General features: G+C 33.9%; 3 protein-coding genes and 1 pseudogene across 4 annotated transcripts; 3 read left to right on the forward strand and 1 right to left on the reverse strand.

Moving 5' to 3' along the window:
• Positions 1-325: 325 nt before the first annotated feature.
• LOC114740007 (protein VTE6, chloroplastic-like) lies at positions 326-4,253 on the forward strand (annotated as a pseudogene).
• Positions 4,254-7,035: 2,782 nt separating this feature from the next.
• Positions 7,036-7,875, forward strand: LOC114740006 (protein ROOT INITIATION DEFECTIVE 3-like). Its single transcript, XM_028928122.1, has 2 exons — positions 7,036-7,456; positions 7,535-7,875. The coding sequence occupies exons 1-2, from the start codon at positions 7,036-7,038 to the stop codon at positions 7,873-7,875; spliced, it is 762 nt and encodes a 253-aa protein (XP_028783955.1).
• A 2,837-nt stretch (positions 7,876-10,712) lies between these two features.
• LOC114740005 (B-box zinc finger protein 22) lies at positions 10,713-14,848 on the reverse strand. The gene is made up of 3 exons (XM_028928121.1): positions 14,481-14,848; positions 12,817-13,239; positions 10,713-11,288 (listed from the first exon to the last, which is right to left on the reverse strand). The coding sequence occupies exons 1-3, from the start codon at positions 14,661-14,663 to the stop codon at positions 11,007-11,009; spliced, it is 888 nt and encodes a 295-aa protein (XP_028783954.1). The 5' UTR covers positions 14,664-14,848; the 3' UTR covers positions 10,713-11,006.
• Positions 14,849-22,886: 8,038 nt separating this feature from the next.
• On the forward strand, positions 22,887-26,144 carry LOC114740002 (E3 ubiquitin-protein ligase CCNB1IP1 homolog). 2 transcript variants are annotated; one of them, XM_028928117.1, is made up of 9 exons: positions 22,887-23,005; positions 23,160-23,410; positions 24,093-24,201; positions 24,352-24,424; positions 24,624-24,669; positions 24,942-24,972; positions 25,153-25,429; positions 25,512-25,675; positions 25,867-26,144. In XM_028928117.1, exons 3-9 carry the CDS (start codon positions 24,132-24,134, stop codon positions 26,142-26,144), a joined length of 939 nt encoding a protein of 312 aa, XP_028783950.1. In that variant the 5' UTR covers positions 22,887-23,005; positions 23,160-23,410; positions 24,093-24,131. The 2 variants fall into 2 exon arrangements, with proteins under 2 accessions (XP_028783950.1, XP_028783951.1); XM_028928118.1 differs by having other exon boundaries at positions 25,897-26,144.
• Positions 26,145-27,695: the final 1,551 nt, after the last annotated feature.

Consider the following 27,695-nt stretch of genomic DNA (forward strand, 5'->3'; position numbering starts at 1 on the left):
TTAATAAAGTGCCGGAGGTGGTAACTTATGATGGTTCAACTCTAAGGGCTTAAACTTATGTTTCTAGTCCTTAAACTCTTCATTCAAGATTTTTTACGATGATTGCTTTCTCGTAAACATTTACAAAGGAAGGTGATTAGACCGAATTCTTCACAAATTTGTCATGTAAAACTTAGATACATGAAATGAAATGTATCAATATTTTCTTTTGCCAAGAAATGTATCAAGATTTATTAACGCGGTAATGTGTTGTAAATTGTATAATATCGATACGCTGAAATGGATATTTATTGATATTTATGACAAGTTTGACCAATTTTCTTGATGCCATTAACCTTGTGAAATCTCGATGGAGCCCTCTCGCAAGTCAAATCCTTTTCCATGCACACATTGATTAACTCCAGTCTCCTCCCCAAGATCTTCTCGCGCATCTCCTTCACATTCAGGCTTGTCACAAATCCAAAGAATGTGCATTATGGCCGATTCAACCTTGCTCGTTACTTTCCCTTCGACCTTTCCCATGGGACCTCGTCGTTCTTCGTACCCAATTCTTCATTCTCTCTCCCCAAAACCCCCAATTCTCAATCTTCGTCTTCACTCTAGTTCGCTGAGACTCCCGAGGTTGACTTATCATGTCAGCAATGTTCAAGAAGCTGTTGGAAGTGCTATTACTCTCATCCAATCGTCTCCTCCCACGTGGGAATCTGCTCTTGCTACCAATCTCTTGATCTTCCTTTTGGGTTCTCCCTTTTGGTTGCTGGCTTGTCTCTCTCTGTGGTATTGGTGCTGCTTTCTTCTCGGAACACTCACTTGGCGCGCTTTTGGTCCTTCTGGGTTCCTTATCGTTTCTGCCTATTTCATCATTGTAAGCCCAATTTCTCTGTTTTTTTTTTGTGTCTTTATTTATTAGCTGACCTGAGAATGTTGATTTCTGATGCCTTTGTGATGTCAAATTGGTTATTCATTGAGTTCTATGCATTTCTTTGTTCATTGGAGTTAATATTTGAGCTTTCACAGGGTACAGCAGTTACGAAGGTCAGATGGCTCAGAAAGAGGCTCAGGGAATTGCTGAGAAAAGAAAAGGACGAAGAGGTCCTGGTAGTGTTGTTGGATCCGGTGCAGCTGGCTGCCTTTTTGCTTTGCTCTCAATTTGGGAATTTGGGGGAGAGGCATTTTCCCAGCTATGGCTTCTTGGTTTTGTTGCCAGTTTTTGTACGAAGTTGAGTGATACTGTCTCAAGTGAGATCGGGAAGGCATATGGCAAAACAACGTGAGTAGTGAACTCCGGTTCGGACCTGGCATTATTCTATTGTTACATCAGTAATTTGCCTGTAGTTATTTAGGTCTCAATTGAAGGATTTTGAGGTCTCTGGATTTCTGAGCGTCATTATATTCTTCAATCCTTTTTTGGGCTGAATATGCGGTAATGATTCTTTTCCCCTACCCTCTTATCCTGCAAGGAAGGGAAGATGGTTTGTGAGCGGGGTGGCGTGGGAGGTTTTTTTTGCCTGAATTTTCAAACCTCTCCAACATGGGTGTGGTTGGGATTTATATAATTTTTTCTTGTTGAACCCTTTCCATTTGCTTGCCTATTACTTTAAAGGACTAACATTACAAAGATAATACTAAAAATTCCACCATCTAGACCCACTTCGCCTCATTGATGGCAGATATGACTTAATCAGTGTGGGGATGGATTGCCATCCAATTTTTAAATTAAGATCCCATCTATGGAGTGGATTGTCTCCCCCATCCCGCCCCACCTGACCCATTATGACCACCGCACTCCACCCTATTTCTGCTTTTTCAATACTCAATCAAGCCTCAAAAACAGGGTTGTTTCTGCGCCCAGCACAATTCAGATACTCACACTAGATAAGATGTGACACTTCAAAGTCGAAATTTCATATGGACACATAAATTTTGCATCGCCATGTCAATCCCCAAGCTTCCTAGCTTTTTGTGAGGTTGATGGCCTTGTTGATATGAATAAAATATGGTTACATGTCCATCTCTCCTTTTTGGGCACTGGATGGATGATGTTGATTGCTCTTAATTACATGTATATTTTGCTTGATATACAGAATTACTATTGGCCTGATTACATGAGTTATTCAAACCTGGTAGTTTATGTTTCACTTTCTTCCCAGTGTTCTTTGGTCCATGTTTCCTATGAAATTCAGTTGTAACATGTGTGCTGCATAATGTCCAGGTATCTAGTCACAACATTTAAGATAGTTCCGAGAGGAACAGAAGGGGCTGTGAGTGTTGAAGGAACTTCAGCAGGGATTCTAGCATCTATAGTTCTTGCCTTTCTCAGTTGTCTCTTGGGTAAGGTATTTCTCAAATTTCTAACTTTGCATGTGTTGTTTCTTGATAGGAATTCTGGAAACCTTCTAACCTGTAATCCTGGAAACTGTTTAGCATTTAACTAGTGCAAAAAAGGACAAGCGTGCCTTACATGTTGGATGGACATTTGGGCAACATTTTTAGCATCTAATGCCAGGGTTTTGATTTATCATTTGGTACTTGGACAAACAGGAAGTCATGGTAGGATTCATCCAAATCATGTATTGGGCTTCCTAATTTGTTAGTTATCGTAGGGAAAAAGTAATAGAAAAATAGTTGTTTAGTAATGATAATAAGGGTATGATAAACATTGTTTGTCTTGATTCTCTTGCAAGGGAATGCATTTCCTTTCAGCAACCTAATGGGACATTATGTATACTCAAAATCACCTGGCTTATGATATAACTAATTGAAACATGTCAAAGTTCTGGCCAGAAGAGCTGCCAGCACTCGGCAGCTGGTTGCAGCACTTTTTCTTTAGTTTAAAGTGGGTTAGAATCCGCAGATGAGATTAATGCATGTTGAAGGCTAAAATGTAATTTTTGTTTGAAAATCTTTTAACACATGACTGAACTACATTTGCTGCGTGCATCTCATAATGCAGGCAGATTAATTTTTCCAGGTGATGTCATATCATATATTATTGAATTAGATAAAATATGGGATGAGCTCAGGGGTAGTAATTGAAGCTCAGCCTGAGCCTGTTCTAGTATGTTGCTTCCCCAGCTATGCTTTAATTAACAAAATATCCGGAAGAACCAAAAAATGAAAATTAAGAGGCCTCTTCCTCGAGATTTGGCATTCTATTTTAGTGCACATATGTAGATACTTTTCCTTATCCTCTCTCTCGCTGAATGGACTTCTGAATAACATATAAATATAAAATCATGGAAACCAATATTGTTTTCTGTTATCTGATCCCTATGTATCCCTCAAGTCTATGACTTTATCGGCTATGCCCAGAATAGATGTGCACTAATGCCATTTTTGGTCTCAAAAAATAGTGAGAGAAATTTGATGCGCATTAATGGTGTGGGGAGTTAAGAAGAGTGGATTGCATGACATGTATTAATCTATTTGGGATGTGCTAATGACTTGTAAATGCTTTTTCATGAAACAGATCAATACACATGAAGCAGCTATATGTGTTCTAGCTTCTCAGATTGCTAATCTCAGCGAGAGCTTCGTAGGTGCTGCACTTCAAGGAAAGAAAGGATTTCAATGGGTATGTTCATAAAATTATTCATGTTATGATACCTTCAGGATTGCCTTATGTTCCTATCCTGCCTCTTTTAGGTCTTGTGCTTTTAAAGCGGGAACCTGAAGGTAGGGTTGTAAGAAGTACTAAAATAATCAAATGTGAGCCTATCAATGAGCTTTACTCAGTATCTCTGGAGTTTTGTTTCTAGGGCTTAAGGATTTTGAGTTCAAATCCCAACCAAAACCAAAATCACAAAAATAAAATTTCATCGTGAAACATGGCAAGTTCAGGTGATATCGATATATTTTATGATACCATTGCTCTGGTGCAAATCATATTTTCAGACCCATTTCTCTTTTATTTATTCATCATGTTGGAAAATGAAAAGTAGGCTGGATTTAATTCAATAGTTTGACTTGTATATCTGGTCCTGTATGTTTATTCTATCCTGTTCTGCAGCTTACCAATGATGTGGTCAATGTCATCAACATATCGATTGGCAGCTTCATGGCAATCTTATTTCAGCTAGCACTCCAGAAGTTGAATATTTAATTTCGCTGCTAGCTTTAGAAGGAGATCAATCATCCCATTTGTTTTATGGCAATAGATCAGTGTGGATGGATACACTTGCCATATAAAGCTGAAAAACAAATGCAAACACTCCAGGGAGTTCATGTTTCTGAGATCTTGTGCAAGCTCAATGCGGACAACCATAGCCATTTTTCCTGGTTAAACTGGGTATTTTGTTTGTTACGAGGTTTCATTGACCACATTATGACAAAGAATGACAGTGCTATGATAGCAAAATAACTATTGGGTTCATCCTGTTGTAGATGTAAATTTTCTTATTGTCAGGTTAATGTTAATAAATATAGCAGTTTCCATTGGATATTCAACTGGTTGAGATTCATTTCATTTAGAGTCTGTTTGGTTCAACTTCTTCACACCCGATTCCTAATAATCAAGTACCAGATGTCATGAAATGTTAACTCCCAAGTCTTGTTTTCATGGGAAAATCAAGTACTAAATTTCATGAAATGGGATCCCTTAAAAAATGCTATTAAATCCATATTCTACTTGTTTGAATCTTTATGTTTAGTTATTGATGGAACACAATGACACCATACAATCCATGTAATCGATTGTTGTATTCTTGGTATCATGCTTATCAGTCATACTTTATTCACCTTGTTTGTGTCATACTAGGAGAGTTTTGAAAGTGTCCGATCTTTATTTTCTGGCACCTAGTTGGATTGGATCTCACACACAGTGAAGGGCATGTTTAGTGAGAAAGAAACGCAGCCCAAGAATCAATCACATTCTTCAAGGGATGTTATTAACCAACAGAATGATTATTGGTTTTTCCAAATATATAATTACATCAGAAGTTTAACTGGTTTAAGCATATCAATAGCAAGAGAAAGTTAAGGAAAAGCCTGATCATGTTGTCCCTTGGACTTCAGTGACAGCTAATACAAAGGTTGGCATGGCTCGTTATTACCTATGTGAGTGCTCTTTCATGCCATCCACGATGTATATAATAGGTTGTTGCCAAGTAATAACGACAATCTTTTTTTTAACCATTATAATCATTATTCCTTGTTAATCTCTATCCTTTTGAGTTATTGTTTTATTAATTAATTTTGTCCATTTTATCATGTACTAAAGACCCTGTCAATCTTGCCAAAGTACAACTCAAATAAAAAAACTTATATATGTACTCTTATTTATACTCATATAACCAATCCTATAAGGTTTATCATAAGTTACTACCTCTAGTCTTTCATATAAAATCTAGTTTGTAGTTCAAATTGAATTACAAACTAAATTTTATGAAGGAAGGGAGATAGTATATTATTCATGAGATGAGTAGTACATCTTATCGCAGAATATATGCATTTTAATTTAACCAACAAAAAAAAATTCCAATACCGAAACCCATTGGTTATATATCAACATCCCCTACAAAATATAAAAATTGCCAACAAAACTTGGTCCAGTTGATAAGGAGTCGGTGTATAACCCATAAGGTTGTAAGTTCAAATCCCATTATCGATATGAAAACTTTATTGGTGAGCGATCTGTAAGTATTTCTGTAAGTACTTTTCGAGCTTGAGACATGCCCTAATCCTTATGAGTCTTTTGGACTCAACTCTCCTAAACTCTTCTATAAAAAATATATATATATATATATATATCTAAAATCTACAAAAACTGCTTGTTTGCAAAACACAAAGTGCCACTCATTTTTATCTACATGTAAACATACTTGGAGAGACTTGCCAAATTACTTGTAGAGTTTTCTGTCTATACTTATGTAAATATGAAAGAATTTATCAATTACAAACTGCTACAATGATAACACTATCCGTCATACTTAAATGAGGTTTTAGATTTGAGTTTAGTATTGATATGTTTATGCGTATACATGTATTTAAGTTATATAAACAAAAAATATAATATGCATGAAAGAAGTTGATATTTTAAATTGAAAAGGAACTTCCAGTCTAATCTAAGGAGGATTTGCAAAGAAACATCGTTAAGATAAGCCAAGACTGAAATATACATACTTGCATCCTAGTAAACGGTAGATTTGCATCCTCTTCATATCTTTTTCTCCATATCTCTCTATACGTATGCATCCATTGACTGTTTTTATAAAAAGACAATATATATAAATAATAAAAAAAGCCAGTTGAGAAAAGTGTTTCTAAATAAATTATATATGTGGTAGTCGACATTTATTATTATAAATGGAAAGATGTTAAAATTGAAGAAAATCGCTAAAAAAATCTTTCATTGTAAAATTTATTGTTCAAAGTACTTAAAAAGTATAGATCTTTGAGCAGATGCCACTCATCTTCCGCTGTGCAGAATATAAATTTCACTCGTATCCTTAACCAAATTTCTGGTACCTCGTTCAGGCCCAAAAAAAAAAAAACCAGTTATTTTTCTAAAAATAAAGTTAGCTGCTTTTTTTAAGATATTGACTAAAAAAAATAATACTCATACGGTCCTAAATATAAGACCCTTTTTGTAATGTACTTTACACTATAAAAAAATTTTATATTTAGGGGTGTGTTGGGTTACAACCAAGCTATGGTTTCAAAAGTGATTTTACGTTCTACGAAGCAAATATATGAAAGAGTTTGTCTCGATTTATGAAAAATACTTTTTAAAAGCACTTCTGGAAACACCCTTTTAGATATGGAGGAGGAGGAGTATATAGCATAATTTGCAATCTTTCACCGGTCACATTCTTCACGGTATGTTATTGACCAGTACTATATATTTGATCTCGAAAATTTTTATAATTTTATATTACATGTGTTTTTCATTCTCTAGTCCTCATTATGTCCCTAGAGATCCGCAATACTAATGACATTAGTCAAAAATCCCACACATGCTCCTCACGTTTCCTTACCATATTAGTATATTAGCATTGTTCCTTCTCATTCCGTAATCCTCACTCACACAACTACAATATGTCATCTTCTTCCTACGAACTTGTCCTTACCAGTTCTCCAGATGGCCCCATCATCGCCTACGATGCCTCCACTGGGGTTGAAGTCACTCGCTTTCCAGGCACACGGTCACCCCGCCGGGGCCTCACTGTGGCCGGAAATAGCTTCATTGCCGCGTCTCATGTGTCACCCGACACGGCCGCTGTGTCCATTCACCTCTACAACTGGCACACTTCAAGTGTGCTTCACAGATTCTCCGTGCCTGAGTTTGTTGCCCCACTTGCTGCTACTCCCGACGGCGGCTATATCTTCGCCGGAGGCCAGTCCGGAACCATCCATTGCTTCTCTGTTCCTTCTGGGAATATGGTCAAGTCTTTTCCTGCTCACACAAAACCCATCTCTTGTCTCCAACTCAGTATTGATGGGTCATTGGTAATTTCAGGTATATATGTTTGATATATATATATATATATATATATTATTAACTTTGGTTAACATATATGGTACTTTGTGATTTCAGGCAGTGATGCTGGAAGCATTATGGTGATCCCAACTTTTCAAATCGTAGAATCATCAGACTCAAACTCAAGCTCAAAAGACTTGATTCTGCAGCATTGGAAGAAGGCACATTCAGATTCAGTCACAGCTTTGAGCACAGGAATAGGGCTATGCAACTCCATGCTTGTCTCGTCCTCGCTAGATTCAACCTGCAAGTTCTGGAATCTTCTAGAGGGAACCCTCCTTCGCACAGTGACCTTCCCTTGTGCCATAAATGGTCTGGCCATGGCCATAGACTTTCATCATCAGACTCACACTTGTTCGCTGCAGGATCAGACGGGTCGGTTTACAAAGCATCAATGAATAAGGCCAAAAAACACAGAAACCACAGAATAAAACAACAAAGCTGATGATGATCAAGAACTGATGAAGAAATGGAATAAAAGCCACGTGGGGTCCACTGAATCAGTGGTTGTGGTGAATGAAGGGAGGAATCTGGTGTCTGCAGGTGAAGATGGTAGCGTGTGGATGTGGGAGATTGACACAGAAGAAGTAACAATGGTGATAAAAGATAACAGTAATGGATTAATGGAAGGAAGTATCAGTGATATGATAGTGGCTAGTGGGATTACTGAATATAGAGGTAAAGGGAAGAGTAGTGATAATGGTGGTGGTTGCAGTAATAGGTTGACTTCATCAGAGCTGTTGAAGAAGAAGTGGTTAGGTCAATGAAGAAGATAATGGAGGTTGGAGAAGTGCTGAGAGTGGTGGAAGAAGATAAGAGGAGAGCCATTAATATGCTGGAGTCTGCAATTGCTATGTATGAGAAGCTCTTGGAGCTCATACTTGAAGAAGCTTTGAAAGGTTCTAGTGATGGGAGTAATGAAGAAGAAGAGGAGGAGGATGAAGATAAAGAAGGAGGAAAGAAACAAGACGAGTAATTATTGAAATGCTATGATAATTCCCGATGTAATCTGAGTTTGTGAACTTTTCAGATTCGTTTGGATCCATATTTATAACTTTTTAAGAATTTAGGCTTTACCTCATAATACTAAGATTTATAAATAGTATTTCTTCTTAACATAAGAATTAAATACTCCTCCGGTCCTAAATATAAGACTGGAGGAGTAATTAATTTGTAAAAATTAAAAATTTACTAGTTATCTTAGTTATTTGTCAATGCGTTGGTTACCTTTTAAATGAATGATTTACAGGATACTATATGTTCTTGTGGATATATATGTGCAGTTAATTAACAAGAGATAGTCTAGAAAATAACAAATTTGAGAGACAAATTTGACTGGAATATTATACTCCTCCGGTCCTAAATATAAGTGGGTCTTATATTTAGGACCAGAAGAGTATTTAGGATCAAATCAATTTTTTTACTAGCTTTTATAATTAGAATCGGAGTATTTGAGGAAGTATATATGTGTGTCATAAATAATAGATCTAATGTCAAAATGAAAAGAGTATGTTTTCACTAGACACCTTGGCGCGCCTTTCTTTAATGGGGAAATATGCATACGAAGGTGTTGGATGTGATTGACACCATCCCTAACGGAATGGACCAAACACATGAAAACCCAAAAGCCCAATTTCATTAACGAGTGTGGATCATGCTTACTCAGTGCATTCCAGGCACGCTCGGGTTTATAGTACCTAGTTTTATAACATAATTTTTTCTGGTCTTATTTATAAATTATTTTTAACATGTTTTATATAGGTTAAGAAAAACCTTAAACTTAATTAATTCTCATTTAAAATTCAATAAATTTCTAACTTTATCCTTATTTAATATACATTATACCTCATATAAATAACGTGAACACAATAATAAATGAAGGGTGAAATTGTGCATCGATGCAAAAAATTTCTCTTAATACCCTCTAAATAGAACCAAAAAATGTCTCATCTCCCTACTTTATAAATAGAATCATAAGAGTATGATTAGCGTACATGACTTAAATGTCGCACACATAATTATATATGAATTAGTCATAAATGACAAGATCATGAGTTTACCTCTTATATGATGTGATGGACTAGTTGTGAATGACTCTATAAGTGCTTTTAAATTTAATAGTCCTGATGAGCTTTTGAAACCCATACAGCTAAACTTTTTTTCACTATAGATTGTAATTATCGGAAGTATAAAAAAAGATTTCATTAGAGTCACTTTTTTTTTTTTTGAGACATTAAAGTCACTCATTTTGAATATAAAAGGATGTCCTTAAGAATTATTCAACAATAATTAAATTGGGGGACGTTTATTCAAATAAATCATTACAAGACATGGACAGCTCATAGAAAAATCCTAACAAAAAATAAAATTAAGAATTGCCTTTACCAGATACGGAACTTGCTGGAGCGACAAGGGGAACTGAGTGAAAGCTCCATTGAAAATTGACCCATTTCTCACCGGCTTCACTGAGATTTTGTCTGGGAAAAAAGACAACTTTTTTGCGGATGGTGTGGCGCTAAGTCAACCCCAGACGTGAATCTGATTCTAAACTAATAACAAGTGACTCCACCCACAATCATATTTTCCGACTCAACTTGCGGCTCAGAAAGGGCCACAAGCAGCATAACGTAAAACCCCACACTGACCCCCTTGCTGTGTCGCATTCTCAGTCACACGTCCGGCTCTTGAGAATTTGTGGAGAAGATGGAGACAGTTCATGGTCCAGTTCTTCCCATTTCATACTGTTGAAGATATTTTTGGCCTTTAGGTATTATTAGTCAGACAATAACATGCAAAGGCATGGATTTTGTGGCTTGAGATAAGAATATTGAAGACTTGTACTTCGATCAAACTCTTGATTTTTCTCTCAAACAATCTGGATGCTTCTAGAAGAATACACTCATCAAACGGCGGGCCTAACATTTGAATTTTAGCTAGTTTCATAAATTATAAATTTCTTAAATATATTCATCAACAAGTGTGCAAAGTGGCCACGGAAAATTTTAAAATGCATATCTCATCATTCTATTCTGATAAAAACAATGCAGCTATATCTCAAAGTTTATCAGCGTAAGGGGCTACTAATTAAACAGAACTAGAAAGCTAATATTTTCACGAGATTTAAGGCCAAAAAAAAAAAGACTGCCCAAAGAAACCAAATAACTCGAACCTTTTCTGCGAAGGACAACTAAACTAACATAAGGCCAATATTGGGAAAAAAATCACTACCATAGCCAAATAAATAAATCTCTAGGGGATTCTTCTACTGAAGGGAGAATGTTGCAGCAACAAAAGTACTTTACACTCCCTTTATTAATGCTGCTTTCTTTGGCTAGTCCCCAATGCGAAATGTAGAGTTAATGGTGCACACTCATAAGAAACTCAAGACAACCCTGAACATAAACTTGCAGCTGCTGAAGTTAAACTTCTCTAACCTAAGACAGCTTATAAAGCTTGCATCCCAGGATAACACACAATAAAAGAGCAGAAAACCTAAGACACCGCAGTAATGGTCTCTAAGGAAAAGACATTACTGTCGCCTTCGCCGCTTTGATAACGTACTATTTCTCTGAGCATAAAGAGGCTGTTGGATGTGAGGAGAACATATGTCAGGAACAAACATAGCATTATTAGTCGATGAATATCGAGGATCTTTTGGCCAATATAAGCCTGAAGCCGTAGGAGGGGAAGGGATCTGAGGAACCGTCCAAGACGAATCCGGAACAAACCCCAAGTGATCATCATAATCCATTTCCTCTTCACTAGATCTTAATACAGAAGAATCCGAATCCCCAAACTTGCTGCTTTCAGCCTGCAAAAGCTCATTAGGAAAACAGAAGGTGAGAAGTGAAATCACAGACGCATTGTTAACTATCAATATAAGGACACATCACAAACGATAACTCTCCAAATGCCCAACTAGGATGGAGAGTTACAACACATTGATCTAAAATTTCAGAACACGTTTGAATAAACACACATGGACACTTTTACATATATTTTAATATAGGAGACCAGAGGCATGCCTTGTACAATGTGCCTGAAGTTAATACAATAAGTAAAATGTGCAAAATATACAATTGTATGCAAATGCAGTCATACGGAGAAGATATTAACCATATATCGGATACAGCCAATAGACTACCTTTTCCGCATTCATTATTCCAGTCATGATAAAGCAATTTGAAGGCATTAATATATGGCTTTGTATGGGACAACCGTTTATTATTCATATTTACATTCTACAAGGCTGTAGCAGCGAGTCATTATCCCCTCCAACCAGTTTCATTATGGGAAAATTACAGATGAGTCCCAGGTAAAGAAATTAATTGCTGATAGGTTCTTTGAATCTGACTTACTACGCACAAGTCCCTTGAAGAACTTGTTTTCTGTTAAATTACAATGCAATTATCCAATAGGACCAGGCATCTCTACTTAGTACTTCTCTATCAAAACGAAGATAAAACCACTAAGAGAGAAGAAAGAAAACATCCCAACTTAGAATAGACTAGCCCCACACACCTATTCTCACTGTCCCACACTCTGACTAGCTATAATTAACCTTCAGCCTAACTAACTTCTAGAACTCCTCATTAGCTTCCATGTGCTCCTCCACCTAGCCCCCTTTCTTAAACCAAATTCATGCTAACTATGCTGTTTGCTTTCTCCACCGTCCCACAGGCTCTAATAACTGAAGACCCATTGTTCTCAAAGGTCCAGTGTTTCACAGATAGAAAGGCTTGCAAATAAGAGAGAAATGAAAAACAGAACTCAAGGTTACATCTCATCACCAACTCCCCAGAGTAATAATCCCATATTGCTCAATTGAAGCATTTCAGGTTATATCATTTCTCTGACCCTCTCAGAACAAAGCTCTAGGAAAGCAATTCACAAGAACAAGCTCTTTAATCAATCCATAGCATATCCACAGTTCCTCACAGCCCCATTCCACCTCTGCTACCAAAACCATGGCCACAAAATTCCTTCATTTAAAACACATTCATGAGAACAAAATCTAGATGTTCTTGGATGATTTCTCTACACACTAATAAGAACCTATATTTTCCTGTAGTGTCGTATAATAGGACAAAATACATTCACGAGTGATGTGAGATTTGCCAAATCATGTTCACAAGTGAGCAATTGCATATGCACGTAAAAGAGAGCAGTGTCTAGGTTTATCAATTATTAAATATACCCATAATTATAATCCAAAAATTAGACGGATAAAGACTCCACAGAGCAACCAATGACAATTGGAGGCACTAAAATACAATAAACAGCCTTGACTTAGATATAGACAATTCAAGGACGCTATTGTTTAGCTAGCACAAGCATACCTTGGATGGACCATTGGCATTATCCATGAAATTGAAATTCTGACTGAATTCATTGAAACTGAAAAATTCATCAAGTGGCGGCCAGTTAGTAGAACCACCACCATAAGACACTTTGGTTGGTTGAAACTCTTCAATTCCCCCAACTTGAGTAGGTAACAATTCATTGTATTCAGATGGCTGAGGCGTTGAAGAAACCTTCTTGGAGATAGAAGTAGATACCGTATCTGACACTTTTCCCCCAGAATCTGACTTCACGGAGGACGATGGAGCAACAGGCTCAGTAGCTTCAAGACCCACTCTTACACCAGTAAGCAGAAACCTCCGATGAGCAGAGACATAGGAATTTGCTGTGTGTATTGCCACATCACATTTTCTGCATAGTAAGGCTCGGTCCTCCAGACAGAAGAAATAGCCAGCTGTTTCCTGTAAAACATAGCAGGCTCTTGTGACAAGCTTGCCCTTAATGACAAAGGCTCCTAATTTATTGAAGTAGAACCAGAAAGGATAAGAAGTTAAGGTTCTCATTCATCGACAATGCTGACAATAAATCCTACATTTTCTAAGGAGAAGCAGCACTTTTAAATGACTCAACTCTCGGATGCTGTCTCATCTGCAAGGAAAAGAATGCATCTCACATGACAGTCATGCTTCCCTTGACAACAATTGAAACGCTCATATTGAGGCGTGATTATCTCACATGAGATCTTTGAACAAGTTGAAAGTGAAAGGAGCAATAATTCACTCGTAAATTTAGTTTTCTTTTTTCATAATTAAAATGTAAGAAATATCATAACAAAGATTTAGTATATTGTTTTGAGTGGTTGAGAATTGAGACACGAATAATACAAGGGCAACAAACAAGAAGCTGAGTAAGAATAAAAACGGGGTTAAAAAGCAACACAGTTCTTAGTAAAGTCGAGGAATCGCACTTTATATTCTGAATAAAATGGTTCTTTATTTTGAAACTCAACTTATATTTATTATAACTTTATTAAATTACGTCTCTTGAGAGAATGTTCAGGTACGATAAGAATAAGAAATTTACCTCACAAAAAAATAGGAAACTCAAGATTCAAGAGGAAGAAATTTCATCACTGGAAACGAAATAAACAAACAAACATAGCAAATGTTCTCTCTTACAAAAATAAAAAGGGATTCTACTAAACAATCCTCAGAATGTAAAGTGTTACTATCAATTAAGATTAAGATAACTAAAGAACAGGTAAAGAATATATATATTTTCCAGCACAACATAAATAACAAAAACAAAAACAAAAACAGAAGAAAAAGATCTTAGAAAGACTAATATGAACTTCATCCAGATCTACGCTTCCAACAAAATCCATGGATACCGTATGTTATCACTTCAGAAGAACTTGTATGTCCAATCATAAAAATAATCCAAAAAGCCCTGTACTTGCAGATCGTATCAGGAACTATATGACTAACGTATATACAAAATTCGAAACATCTGCAAGCAATCACTAATATGATATAAAAATTTGCACAAAATAAGAAGATAAAGTACGAAAAATCCAACAAAAGTAACGTTGCTAGAGGCTTCTAAATACTAGCTCCAGGCAATACTCCACGCAGAAGCCCAACGAACACAAAGTTCTATACAACCTGGGGAATTCCCGTGGAAAGGAGAACTATTAAGATACCTGACAAATATCACATTTGGGCATGTGAGAGGAAGAGGTAGACAGAGGAACCCTCTGATGCTTAGTAGCCAGCTTATTAGCTGCATGAACCTTCTCGTCGCATTGCCGACATAGCGCCGCCTCGTCCGCGCAGCACAGAACCTCCGCCTCCGCCGCCTCACACACGTTGCACTGAATCTTCATCTTTTTTTCTCAGCCACAATCCTAGAGATTCTCTTCTTTGCCACCACAAAAACAAAGAAAGGAAAGAAATAAAAGGTTGATTCGCTTCCGTCTCGCAGAAATTCCTCAGCCTCCTTCAGAAGCCAATCGCAGAAAGCTTGGAGCTCTAGAAATAGCTAATACAGAGAACTTCTGAGGGCAAGTGGAATTGAATTCCACGAGAGAGAGATCGAGGGAGCCCCTACCGCAAGAGCAGAGTATATAAGAAGGCAAGAATCGAAGGAGTGCAGGATATTTTTTTGAGGCCACGAACTTCGATGTCCACGTGGCAGTAATCGGGTAGTGTCGTGAGCGAGGAGACCAGCCAGGGCCCGATGCTGTAAGAAATAAATTTAAAAACAGGCTTGGATTTGGCAAAACCACCATTTGTGCAGATAACTTGTGGCGAATTTTTTTTTTTGTTTAAGTCTATTAATCTTAAAATTCAAAGAATTAAATTTAAACTCAATACGTAATATAAAAGTTGTATAATTAATTTAAAAATAATAAATAATTAATTAAATTAGTTATTTATAATAAATATGTATTGATTTTTTTTAAATTATTATTTGTATTCACATGCGTTAGAATTATTTTTGGTGAAAACTCTTACAATAACAAAGATATTTTTAAAAAAATTATAAATTTAGAAAACAAAAAAATTAATATATTATGTTTAGAATTAAATCTAACCTCTTATTTAACTTTGATACCATAAACTTGAGGTATTGTAAGGCTACTGGCAAAAGTGAGTAGCATTAGCATATTCACAAATAAAAGGGCCTTTTAGTTATTACTGTGCTTGTGTGGGATTGTATAGCAATTCTCCTTATATAGGAAAAATCATTAGTAATGCTAAAGAAAGAACATGCCTACCAAAAAATTTTCACAAGAAGTTAATAGTAAGTTTGAATTCAGAAAATGATAATAAGATATTTATTATTTATTTATTATTAGAACTTTTTAATGATTGTATTTTTTGGTTTCATATATAATTTGTAAACAATACATATCTAATTATTAATATAAAAACTAGTTGATTAATTTGAGTGAATTAAGAAAATCAAATCAATCATTTAACTATAACAAATATAAAATGATCTCTCTAAAATACTATTATACTACTATAACATTAGATCCTACATTAGTTTAGAAGTTAGATGAATTAATTTGAAAAAAATTTATAAATATAAGAAATAAAGTAGATTAAGATCTTATATTTAAAATCAAATTTAATTTTTTTGGCCTAATTTTTATGTTAAAAATAGAAGGAGGAAGTATTAAAAAGATAAAATATCTAACAAGGTACATGAACAGTTTAATAATAAGACTACGGTATATCTAACACCTTGAAATATTTTATAATACGTCTAACATCCAGAAATATTTTTAGGTGGGTCCAGCATCCTGAATTTTTTTTTTTTGCCTTGGTATTGGATATACCAAAAAAAATTAGGTTGCTAAACACACCTAAAACAATATTTTAAGATGTTACATACATCAAAAAATAATTTAAAATACTGAACCTACTTTAAAAAATATTTTAAGATATTAGATATAATACAAAATTTTTTTAGACGTTAGATGCACTTAAAAAAGTATTTTGAAGTGTTGAAACATGATTCATGGCGCTGAACATTATATGGGGACGGGACCTGTTAGTTAAGTTCGCGGTCACGGGGGCGGAATTTTATTGCGGCCTGAAATTGGGGCCCACCGATGAAGCAAGGAAGAGGAAAAAGGGTGAGAAACATGAGAGGAACATGAGGTGTATTTCGTTGGCCATGTTTTGGAATTTTCTGCACAGAAACCAGCAAGAGTGGTGATTACAAAAAGGTGGCTGTACAATTTAGCTCAAGATAATAACTGCTACTATTATAGCACAGGGTCCCCCATTATAAATTTATATAATTATTGAATTTATTAATCTATAAAAATACAAAACAGTCGGAGAATTCAATGACTCGACGGCTTTTAATTTTGAAAAAAATGGCCAAATGATTGAAAAGAAATAAGGCTATACAGCAAAGAGGGATTTTTTTTTTCAATTAAATTATATTACATCCGTTTTTTAATATAAAAACTAGTTTTATATTCAATTTTATCTTAAATATAATATCTCAATCTTCTTTATCTTTTATATTTATTTATTTTTCTAAGACGGTTTTTGTAGTAATTGCACATGTTAAATATTTTATCAAATGGTAGTTTTAGTTAATAATAAGGTTATTTTGAAAAAACACATATTTATGACAAATAACTAACATAATTAATTTTCTTAAATTAGTCAACTAACTTTTATATTAAGAATCTTATTAAAGGTTAGCAAAAAAGGTAAGTATTAATTAAGAGCAAAACTGGCAATGGCTTTGTATTTTGATGACGCGAATAATTCTTATGAATTGCAAAATTGAGTGTTTGATTTTGTTTGTAATTCCAGCTGTTATGCATGCCCCCTAAAAAGAATGAAAATAAGAGCAAAACTAAAAAATAAAATAAGTTTAAAACACAAATTAATTAAATAAGACTGATTAGTATGTGATGAGAATCAAATAATTTTATGTTATAAATAAAAATGTAGATGACGTGAGTGCTTTATAGTGAGATTTTATCGGTTCAAATAATTTTGTGTTATAAATAAAAATGTAGATGACGTCAGGACTTTATAATGAGATTTTATCTGTAACTTCCCTTTGAATATTGATGTTCGAGGGCGAGAGCTTTTCCTTTTTTTAAAAAAAAAAAATTAAAGTATAAGTATTTTTTTATTAAAGACAATTCTATTCGAGACACTGTCGGTATTAAACGTGGATACTTTTTCTAACAAAAATCTAAACTTTGACTCACCATATTGTAAAAGACTAGCCTCTTCTACAAAATCTAATCCTGTTAGTAAAGCGAGAGCTCTTTCATCATTGGTGGCAAGGGAAAAGAAAGGAGAAACTCTCAAGCTGAGGCCCAAATTTCTTTAACCCAATGACAAGTAAGCTTAATAAACGATTTTAATAAATGAGTTGAGTTGGCAAAAAAAAAACTAATTTGTTATAACATAGTGAATAAATATTTAAATTTTTATGAGAAAATATATCTACACTTAAATATTTAACAGTGTCTCGAACTTGTAAAATTCACAAAAAAAAAAATATTAACGTTTTTTAATTTAATCTATTTAAGTATTTAATAGTGCTGCGAACCGGTGAAATTCACGAAAGGAATATTAACGTTTTCTAATTTAATCTGTTTAATATTTTTAACGAATGCTAATGAATAAAATTAGTAAATATCGTATTAGCCCAAAATACCTGTAAATGTGATTCACAATGAAGTGGCATTTACCGCACTCAAATTTAAAAAAAAAAAAAAAAACGTATGAAATTATCTCCCACCTAATTATTTTCTTCCTTGTGTCCCCTTCACGTGATCAGCCTAGTGTTCCATTGTCATTAATTAGATTATTTGACCAATAGCCATGGCCTTATAGTGTAGGCGTGACTACTCTTTTATAGTTTCATTAGTGAGAGTTCAGAGTTTAATGTTATGTGTAACCTCAAATTATTAGTTCATACCTCTTCAAGTCAAAAAATAAAATAAAATAAAATTATTTGACCTATAAATGAAACTTATACATATTTGTGAGGACTTTATAATCTAATGACATCAAATGCCTTCTTTAAGTCTTTATTAATCTTGATATTATAAATTCATCCCCTACAGAGAGTATAATAAGTGCTCGAGTTATTTTATTTTATTTTAAGCTGGGGTTTCCTTCTCTCGGGTCTTCCCTTTTTTTCCTCATATAAACAGTACTACCTCTAGTCCTCAATATCTCAATTTTTTCCCATTATAATAATCTTTTTTTAACATAATTTTTGTAGTAGTTTTATATGTTAAATGTTTTATTAAATAGTAATTATAGCTAATACACATGACTAGTAAGGGTATTTTAGATAAGACAACACATATTTATTACAAATAATTAACTTAACTAATTTTCTTAATCTATTTAGATTTATCAAAAAACTATAAAGAACTAGCTCCCATAAACCTACATGTCACACATATAAATGCATCCATCCCAAATAAATCTTTACGTCGTGTTTGGATTAGCAGTAAGAGAAGTTACTATTTTTTTCAATATGACTTTTTAAAAAATTAGATTAGGTAAAAGTGAGGTACGGTAATATTATTTATGTTTAAATTAACTTTGTAAAAAAATCATCTTGAAAAGTTAAAACTTGTTAGTGTAAATAATGTAAAAATAAATTTAAATATAAAATGACTGAAAAAGATATAAATTTTATTAAGTAATATTATAGTGTGACAATCATAAAAAATTATTGAAAATTAAAAAAGAGGGGAAAATGGAGATCCATAGCAGAAACCTTTGCGTTTTCTTATCATTGAATCCAGCAGCAGCCAAGAAGTAGAAATAGGAACAGATTTAGGTTTGAAAAAAATCTGATCTCTTACAAGGTGAATAAAGGTGACTGTTAGCAGAGCAGATCGGGAGCAGAGGACACTGTCGCGACAAGAGAATGGACCACGACCATCACTTGCAACGGACAAGCTACCTGAAGAAGCAGAGCACATGCACGACTTGCAATGAACGGAGACCAACAAACGGACATTGGCCAACAAACACCGCCTCCTAAACGAGAATCAGAATGGGGAGACGGCGAAGGACGGCAGGAGGACGGTGGCGACACGGTGGAAGTGCTGTCCTCTATTCTTGTTTTTTTTTTTTTTAACCCACAAATAGAGACAAAACACATGCAAAAAGAAGGAATATAGGTTGGTGAAAAATTTAAAATGCAATTAATGCTCCAAACAACTTTGTCACCACACCGGTGAAGGCAAAAATATAGAGCTTATTCCTAGAAACCCATTTGCACTCAGAAATCAAATTATAAAAAAAATCCCAAACACACCCTTGTATCAAAAACCTTTTTTAACCGGGTGAGAAGTCAATTTGAACCTCCAAATGTGATCCACTGCACCTTTAGTACTTTTGCTTCAATGGCAGGCCTTTTCAAGGAGCTTTTCTACGGACTTGTCATTTTGGTTTGCTACAGGGTACTTGTTAGAAGTGTGGTTTATTAGAAAACAGCTTTTCACGCCATCCTAATCTATGGGTGTTTAAAAAAGCGACTTTTGCAAGATGTTCCATCACTGCTGCTTGGCTCCTGTAGGACTGCCTTTGAAAATGTACAACTTTTTTACTTCTTTTTTTTTTCTAGCATCACGTATTTGTTCAATTTCTTTTTATGTTTTATATAATTCATGTATAGATTTTTTAGTATAAAAACCATTTTGATCATTCATGAAAAAAAGAAGTCCTTATTAGAGTCCTGGCCGATGCACAATGATCCTCTTTTGAGCAAATTCATGACCACTTAAGACTTATTTAAAATGGCAATTGGAGTTTTGAAAAAAATATTTTGACTTATGTAAATGTGCTCATAAGCTGTGTTTATACTCCTCTAGTCCTTAACATGAGAAACATTTAACTAATTTGATTAGATTAAGAAAGTTAGGTAAATTAGTTAATTATAAGAAAAATGAAACATTTTTCCTAAAACACCATAATCATTTTTCTTAATACCCCTCTTCCTCTTCTACTTGATTATGGTTGAGGGAGTATCCATAGGGGTAATTTAGAGAAAATTGATAACTATGAGAAATGGATCTTAAATTTAAGATCAAAACCAACTTAAAAATTGGGTCTTATATTAAGGATCGGAGAAGCATTAAAAAGTTCTAAATAAGTTGGAAACATCTAATTTACTTCCCAACCCCTTTTTATAAGCCACTAGTTTTAGCATTGATTTCTTTATTGGCTATCCCCGTGATAGCCGAGTCCCCTAAACTTGAGTTAGGCTTGGATTTGCCTATGCTATGTTAATTATGAAAAAAAAAAAATGAAAAACGTGTATAACATATGAGTTGGAAAATTCAACTGAGGATAATAAATGAACTTGGGATTTCCCTTCCCCCCATAAGTAGAAAAATCTTTAATTTCTTTCACATCCTAGTGCGTACCTATATTTCCTTCCAGGCAGTTATTATTACCAAGACATGTTTCCGAGGCTCAATAAAACTCTTTGTTATGTATACCTCCTTTGCTACCTCCTCTGTTGGATAAAGTTTTTTTTTTTTTGGTTAGTTTTTTAAGTTCAATATAGTTAGTTCAGGAAAAATCTGCTGTTCCTCTTCCAGCCATATATCAACATTAATATTAAATATAAATCTTAGCAATATTGTTTATTAATGTTGAAAAACTAACATTGGACATTCAAATAGTGATATTAATCGTCAGTATTTTTAATAGTAGGAACAATATTAATATGATTTTAAAATTTTGAGATAAATTTATATTAAAAAAACTTTTTAGTACTCAGCATTCCTAAATGAAAATTTTCAGCACAAATTTACACCTTAATCCCTTTTAATTTTGTGAAGTTCAAAATTAAGATACTTATTATTTGATCTAAAATATACTATTATTGTCAGTCTTTAGAATTTGATCTAGTTTTAGTTTTAGTCCATGTAACTTTAAATAGTTGGTTTTTATTCTTCTATTTGTGAAACCAAATCTTAATGGAACTATAGAGAACAAAACCATCGATTTGAAATTACAGGCATCAAAATCAAAATGGAATCAAATTATAAGGATAAACAATGATATTTATTCTAAAATGTAAAACTTATAACAAATTAAATAATTCATAAGTCAGTAATATTACACCTCATTTTTTATCGTCTCCTTTCTATCAAAGAGATTATATAATGACTGAGAACAATCAAAGGTTTTTTTTTTTGCCCGAATCATTCACAAAGTTTGTTAGACATACTCTTTTGGTTCTATTTATAAAACACTTTCAACATATTTCACACAGACTAAGAAAAAATTTAAACTTCATTAACTCATTTAAAATTGGGTTAATTAATCCGCAAGTCCTTATAGTTTTAATGAATTTTGAATCAGATCCCTATAGTTTTTTTTCTTTTTATCAGGTTCTTATACTTTTACCTTTTCTTAATTAGGTCATTGTATTTATTTTCTTTTAATTAAGTCCTTATAATTTCACTAAATTTTTAATCAGGTCCATGTAGTTTTAATTTTTATTTATTAATTAAATATAAGCTTATTTAAATAGATTAATACTGAAATATAAAATATTAATAATTAAATTAAATTAATAATTATGTAATAAAGAAGTAATAGAATTAATTAATTCAGGAAAATTTTTTAGAACAATTAATTTTTTTGCTGAAAAAAATTAAAATCATTATAATAATTCAATATCTTTAGAATATTATTGTTTATAAACTAATATTAAATAATATATACTATTTTATGTTTATACAATAGTACTATTAGAATTTATAAAATAAAGAATAAAAAATTCAGGGACTTAATTAAAAATAAGGTGAACTTATAAGGATTTGATAAAAAGAAAAATAAATATAAGGATCTAATTAAAAACAGGCGAAAGTATAAGGACCTGATAAAAAGAAAAAAAATTATAAGGACCTAATTCAAAATTAGTTGAAATTATAAGGAGCTGTGGATTAATTATCCCTTTAAAATTTAATAACTTTTTAATTTTATTCCTATTTAATATAGTAATACATTATATCTCATATAAATAAAAGCAATACAATAATAAATGAGGAGTAAAATTATATATCCATATAAAAAATTTCTCTTAACTTCCTATGAATAAAACTAAAAGTTACCTTTTCTCTTCTCTGCCTATAAATAGGACAGATGAGTATATACTTATTGTACTCCTCCGGTCCTAATTATAAGACCCAATTGACTTATTTGAGGAGATTAAGGAAGTAAGTTAAGTTGGTTATTTATAATAAATAAGTGTTGTCATTCCTAAAATATCCTTGCTAATTAAGTGTATTGGCTAAAACTATCATTATTAGAAGGATTATCTTGGAAAAAAATACATAAATATAAGAGAGAAAATGGATTGGGTCTTATAATTAGGACCAAATAAAAAGTCAAATTGGGTCTTATAATAAGGATCGGAGGAGTATAATGTTTCGTTTTGTTTCTCTCTGTTTTTTTTTTTTTGGTCAAAATATATAAAGTATTTCGACCAACCGTTTCTTATTTTCGAAACGGTCTCGGCTTTGCCGCCGATTTCTTCATACGATTCGTGACTCTGCTCTGAAGAAGCCTTCGCGGGAAATCCATTTGCGGCTCCTAGGGCTTTGCTTCTACTCTTTTTCTTCGCATTGCTTTCGCCACGTTTTAGAAATTCTCAAGTTCACGATCTGCATTCTAATCTCTTTCAAATTCTCCGAAGGTATTGTGTCCTTAATTCTACATCTATCCTTAATTTCAAAATTTGCGTCATCGTATTTTTCCTGTTCAACGAGGTTTTCATTGTCGCACTTGAGGTGGATAAAAAATGAGAGTTTCAAATTTTGATATTTTTTCTTTTTTGGATTTTCTTTCAGAGTGTGGAAGATGAATCAGCGGATTTTGCACTTTTGTTAGTTTATGCTGGTCCAGACTAGAACAGGAGTTAGTTTTTCGATATCAGCTGTTACACTTTGGTTTTATGCAAGGAAATTGAAGCTTCTTGAAACGAGGAAGGCATAAAAAGCTCGGAGAGTTAAGTTTTCGGAGATGGCCCCGCTGTTATTTGCGTAACTTTTTAATAAGATCAGAGAGAAAAATCCGGCAATTTTATGACGCGATAACATAGGTATTTACTTCTGGCGGATACTATTGAAATTTAAATTGTGAAGGAATTAACCGAAGTAACATGTCTTTGAATGTCTGAATTGGAAGAGTTACATTACCAAGAATTTTCATCTTGATTAATCATGAGACAAGATAACGTCCAATATCATTAGATCCATTTTTTCGGCTCTCGATTTTTTTTTAAAAAAACATTTTGGCAGTCTGCATGACGAGGATTTCTGAAGTTTTTCCCTATCACCTAGTGGATTAAAATTTTAATTTTTTTTTTTTTGGGTGCAAAAAGGAACCGTTGTTCTGTTTTGGTGAATTTTAAATTAAAGCGATGGATGCATATCTTGTTTTATTGTAATTTAAGGTAACCATGTTTTCCCCCTGGTTGCAGTCTCATAAACCAGTGGGTTTACAGGCCAGAGAGTTTGGATCATTAGGTAGTCTGTCCTTAGTAGGTAGTGATGCGTTCCTATCGGTAAATTTTAAATTTCAGAGTTTATGTACGCAGTTTATCTTGGGGTTTTGTTCTTTGAATATGTATCCTTTCATACTCAGCTAAAGTTGTCCTGGAATCCTATTGCTTAATAGCACACTTTTTAAATAGATACCTATTTTTCCGGGGCTTAAATCTAGGTGAATCTGGTAGTCATTTTAATTTTTGAAATACGTTGATGAATTGTTATGATTTGTAGGTATTTTGACCCATGTAAAGTTAGCATTTGACAGCTGAAATGAGATGCAATGCATGCTGGAGAGAATTAGAGGGGCGTGCCATTTCCACAACATGTGGTCACCTTTTGTGTATCCAGATTTCTGAAATTATGTCATTTGATTCCTCCTTTTTATATGGTCATCATACTTATAATATCAAATTGGATTGTTTGTTCTGTATTTTCTGTTTCTTGTGGTAATCAGTTTATATGTATATTGTTTCCTTAACACTGTAAAAAGGTACAGATGACGCTAATAAGATATTAAGTAATGATGGAGTATGCCCAATCTGTGATCAAGTGCTTTCAAAGAGGTATGAAGTTGATTGAGATCTGCAGAATATTTCCTGACGGAAGGCAGGACATGATTTTTTGATTGCTGTAATATGATCCTGAATAAAATGGTTGTCTGATTTAACTAATTATCTCCCAACAATTGATTACCAGCATTTATATTTATGATTTACTTGATGATGACTCACTCTTTTCTATTTTTTTTTCCTCTGTCATCAGTCTCATGAAACCTGTGGATATCAGTCCTAATGATGAATGGATAAATGTAAGTAAACATTCTACTGAACTAGAATATAAGGCCTGTGCTCTAATATTCTGTTCTTAACATAAAAATAATAAGACATACATCACATAAGTTCTATATTATATATAAACAGATATTGATGTGTTAACTATATGCATCTAACGTATGCTTTCAGCTTTCATATTTTGTATTTTTCTTAAAAAGTAGTTTGATGAATTCCTTTCACTTCTATGCTAGCTTTCTTTATTTCTCATAACCATTGCTCCTCATCTTTGTGCTGTTTACTGCTGCAGATGGCCATGGCGGGAGTATCTCCACAGATATGTATCCTTTATAGACCATTGATTAGAGGGACCTGTACAGAAAATAGAGAATATAATGTCATCCTAGTTGTAGCTAAGCAGTCAAATGAAGACCGGAAAGTAAACTAGAAGCAATTAGTGAAAAGTCATTCAAATGATTAAGATTATACTGGGCCATGTGTTTTCCCTTGAACAAAGCCAGTGTTCAAGTCTTGTTACAGAAGTGTGATGTTCTACATGGGGCAAAAGGAATTGGAGATGCAGTATAAAATGAACAGGATTGTTTCTCAGTGTCGGCAGAAATGTGAGATGATGCAACAGAAAGCTGAGATGATGCAAGAAAAGTTTACAGAAAAGCTGGAACAGGTGCATACGGCCTATCAAAAGATGGCCAAGAGATGTCAGATGATGGAACAGGAAATTGAGACCTTATCCAAGGACAAGCAAGAACTCCAGGAAAAATTTTCTGAAAAATCCAGGTCTGTGTCAATGTGTCCCTTTAATGGCCCATTTAAACCAGATGATCTGGATCTTGATGCCTAAAATCTGTTTCAATTCCAGGCAGAAGAGAAAATTAGATGAAATGTATGATCAATTGAGGAGTGAGTATGAGTCAGTGAAACGGTCTGCCATACAGCCTGCAAACAACTTCTATTCCAGGAATGAGACGGATTTGTTCTCCAATCCACCTAACATAATGGATGAGAGAGAAACTGGCAGAAAAGGTAGCCTTTATTTTTCCTTGACCCAGATGACAATACTATTAGGCATCCACGAATTAAATTATGCAAAACACTCAGTTGGCCTTATGATCAGTTGAAGTGTCTGTTCTTTGGATGATGTAATGACATAGTATAACCATATGACCTATTTTCTGCTTAGATATTTCCAAAACTAGGTAACTTACTTGGTGCAGGTTGGCCGGTGATCACTCCTGAAACTCCAGGGCCAAGAGAGGACGTATGGCCGGCAAGACAGAATAGCAATAACTCCGGTCACTTCGATATCTCCGTTGGTTCACCAGCAAAGCAAGCAGTTCTCGTTGGGGATACAGGGAATAGAAGGGGTGGAGGAGCTCATCCTGTTTATGGAGCTGGCCCAACTAGTAACCCGTCAATGACTTTGAGGAACTTGATACTGTCTCCAATCAAACGGCCTCAGCTCTCTCGTAACCGCACCCAATTATTCACGTAAGTCACACCCTTAATTTTTTTTCGCTGACTCTTCTATATTTAGCAAGTGAAAGAATTATGCAAAATAAAGAAGGAAAAAAATATAATTAGTAGAAGGACGAGAGGGTGGGGGAAGCTTTACACACTTTCACCTTTTTATGTCACTTTCTATCATAAAGGTATAGGTAGGTTAGGATTTCACTCCCAATTTCCTCCGACACGAACTCTCTATCTCTGAATATTCATAAATTTTGATGTTTCAGGCTGTAGGCTCAGAGGAGGCTAATGTTGTACCATCTTGGTCAAGCTATCTGGTATTGCTTCATCCCTTGGGTAGTAGTTTTATAGTGTTCTATAACATTCTTAAATTTTCTTACCTCGAAACGTTAATAGTGAAGAGTAGCTAACAGAACGGATACCAAAATGTAGATTAATGTATTACTTCTGTTTGCTGAATGCTGAAAGGTGAAAAATCAACGACGCCCGTCTGCCTTTTTTCCCCACCTTTTCTCATCACGTTAAAAAGGATTGAACCCTCTATTTCTACTTGTACTCTATCCGACTCTTGGCATTCTTTGAATAATGTTCCTTTTTCCCTGGAATAATACAGAATGAAAGAAGGGGTATTAGTGTTTTGTTCTTAGATCAATTATTATTGGGATGGATGTTTTAAACAACTAGAAGTGCCCTCCACATAAACCCGTTTGGCATCACAAGCCCTAAAAGTGATTTTCACAAAAACCATGTCTGGACTGGTGTTCTGAATTAATTAGCTTTTGGAATGAAGCAACTTTTTGTTGCTTTTGCACCAGGTTGCTTCAAGGTGCGTTAGAAAATAGAGCATTACATTAGATGTGTGAATAAGCTAATTCCTATGGATGTTTATTTGCCGAGCACCTAAACGTTACACTAACTCTTTATTTTTAAAATTTTAATTTTAATATTTTTCTGAAAAACATCACATTATACACATATAACATATGTATTCAATAAAACCCCTATTTTTTAATCATTTTAATCTAAACATGCTTTTCAATTAATTATTTCAAAAAGTTTCAGTTTATCAAGTTATTTTTTTTAAAAAAAATTTCTCTAAATGGAAATGCATCAGACCTGCTAATGTCTATACCAAATTTAGTTTGCAAAAGTTAAATAGAATAAAACTCTTTTTTTTTTTTTTTTGAGCTGAAGAATAAAACTCATTTTTACCAACGTGAATCTAAACGCCCATAACGTGAGATTGCGTAATGCGTATGTCATATTTGAGTTCAGATGGCTAATTAGACTTTCCAAGTCGTATTCCATTACATCATTAAAACATTTTAGGTTAGTTCAAGAGATTAACAAAAGTTAAATGGGAGAAGTTAAATTGTACCATAATACTACCTTCATTGCTTAATATAAAAATTAGTTGGCTAATTTAAATAAATTAAAAAAATTTGTTAAATAAGTTATTTATAATAAATAAATGTTACTTTTCTTAATCATGTGTTTTATTTAGAACTATTATTTGGTGAAACCTTTAATATATGTAATTATTACAAGTACTATTTTGAATAGATAAATATAAGGG

Source organism: Neltuma alba, unplaced genomic scaffold (genome assembly GCF_004799145.2).
Source record: "Neltuma alba isolate B1F8T4 unplaced genomic scaffold, ASM479914v2 tig00003017_pilon, whole genome shotgun sequence".
Lineage (NCBI taxonomy): Eukaryota > Viridiplantae > Streptophyta > Magnoliopsida > Fabales > Fabaceae > Neltuma > Neltuma alba.